Here is a 1587-nt window from a genome sequence, read left to right on the forward strand (position 1 = left end):
AAGCAAAAGGAAATGAAACGAAAAACAAAGGAAACCAAAACATAGTTGCATTCAATCTCCAGGGCAGCACACACAGGACACAGGGTGCATGTGTCTTGCCGTGTGCACACATACCTCAGCACACAGCCAGGAGGCCCAGCACACCCACCACCAGCAGCAACGGTGTGCGCACCCACGAAGGACTGACGCTGCTGTCCGCACTCCAAGCATCACGCACGGTGGTGTCGGCATTTCTGTCAGGGGCAGTCGTATCAGCAGCGTCAGCGTCTTTACTCTTGTCTGCGGCATTGTGCTTCTGTGGACTGGCAGTGGTGGTGCCCGTCGTGTTTGTGGCACCTACGGTGCTGTTCCTCACTGTCTCCGCAGACATTTTTGCTGGTTACTTTTGAGGAGGGCTGGAGACATCACCAACTGCCCCAGGGTTTTCCGGGGCACTTGGGACAGGAGTTGACCCAGACGTTTAGTCATCTCGCTGCTGCTTTGACGAATTGTTAGCAATGGATGTGCTGTTCGCTTCACCGTGGTGGAGAGTGTAGCCTTGTAACTTGTGGCAGTTGATGCCTTTGGCTCACCACCTTGCATATCACATGCCTTCAGTGCCATATCTATCCGCTGCACCCATAACTCAGTGCTTGTGGTAGCTTGCTCGACACGCGTAAATGCAACGCTCGCGGCATTCACTGCGTTTTGCAGTGCTTTCCCCGCCAACTCCTCTGCGCCAGTTGAAGATTCCATCAAGTTGTCCTCATCATCTCTTCGTCTTAACAGTCGCTGTAGAATGGTGCGGTGTAGCCACACTTTTTTAGCGTCTCTCACAGCATACCGAGAGTGCTGTTTCTCCCGCCCGGCCTTGCCTTGTGCTTCCTCTGCGCCGGTGTGCGCCACTGACAAGAATTTCATTAACCTCTTCTGCCTTCAGCGATGCTTGCCGCGGGAGGTCGGCTGCGTTTGTGTCGGCTTTGCCCGCGGCACAACAGACACCGCCTACAACGCCTTCGCCAACTTAACTACGTCGGCCGTAGTACTCAGTGCCCCCGTCACCTCCTTTAGTACGGCATCGAAAGGCGTGAAAGCCGCTTTCAGACGTTGCCCCTGCCTCTTTCTCCATAAGCGCCACTCCTTCAATGTGCTCCGACTTAAGATTGCTCTTCAGCTTTGCTTTTCCATTGAGCTTCAGCGCTGCTCGAGACGCCTTTTACACATCAACCTTGAATTGCTCCGTTGCTTTCTTTATAGCGTCCATCTCAGGCCTAGCCTGACTCATCGCTCTCCGCGCCTTGAGCGCCTTCTCCTTTGCCTCGCTCATTAGATGCACTACTTCATGCCGCCGCGCATCATCACCCAAACCACTCACCGCGGCACAGCCAACCGCGCAGAACAGCACAACGGATGCCACAAACAACGCGGGCCGCCCCAGCGTCGCCATCATAACTGCCCAAGGCATACTGACCTGAGGAACCAAGAAACAAAACACACACACACACACATACACCGGAGAGAGCAGCACCACACATACCACCCACCAACAGCAGCAGCAGCAGCCCATCACACACAGAGAGTCGCAGTAAAGGATGCTTTGTGAAGGTG

General features: G+C 54.6%; 2 protein-coding genes across 2 annotated transcripts; both read right to left on the reverse strand.

Moving 5' to 3' along the window:
- Nucleotides 1-351: 351 nt before the first annotated feature.
- Nucleotides 352-900, reverse strand: DQ04_06471070 (hypothetical protein; the record flags this gene model as incomplete). The annotated part of the gene is made up of 1 exon (XM_009314722.1): nucleotides 352-900. The coding sequence occupies one exon, from the start codon at nucleotides 898-900 to the stop codon at nucleotides 352-354; it is 549 nt and encodes a 182-aa protein (XP_009312997.1).
- A 295-nt stretch (nucleotides 901-1195) lies between these two features.
- On the reverse strand, nucleotides 1196-1444 carry DQ04_06471080 (hypothetical protein; the record flags this gene model as incomplete). Its single annotated transcript, XM_009314723.1, has 1 exon — nucleotides 1196-1444. The coding sequence occupies one exon, from the start codon at nucleotides 1442-1444 to the stop codon at nucleotides 1196-1198; it is 249 nt and encodes an 82-aa protein (XP_009312998.1).
- Between the last annotated feature and the right edge of the window lie 143 nt (nucleotides 1445-1587).

This window comes from Trypanosoma grayi, assembly GCF_000691245.1.
Source record: "Trypanosoma grayi strain ANR4 Tgr_647_V1, whole genome shotgun sequence".
Taxonomy (NCBI): domain Eukaryota; phylum Euglenozoa; class Kinetoplastea; order Trypanosomatida; family Trypanosomatidae; genus Trypanosoma; species Trypanosoma grayi.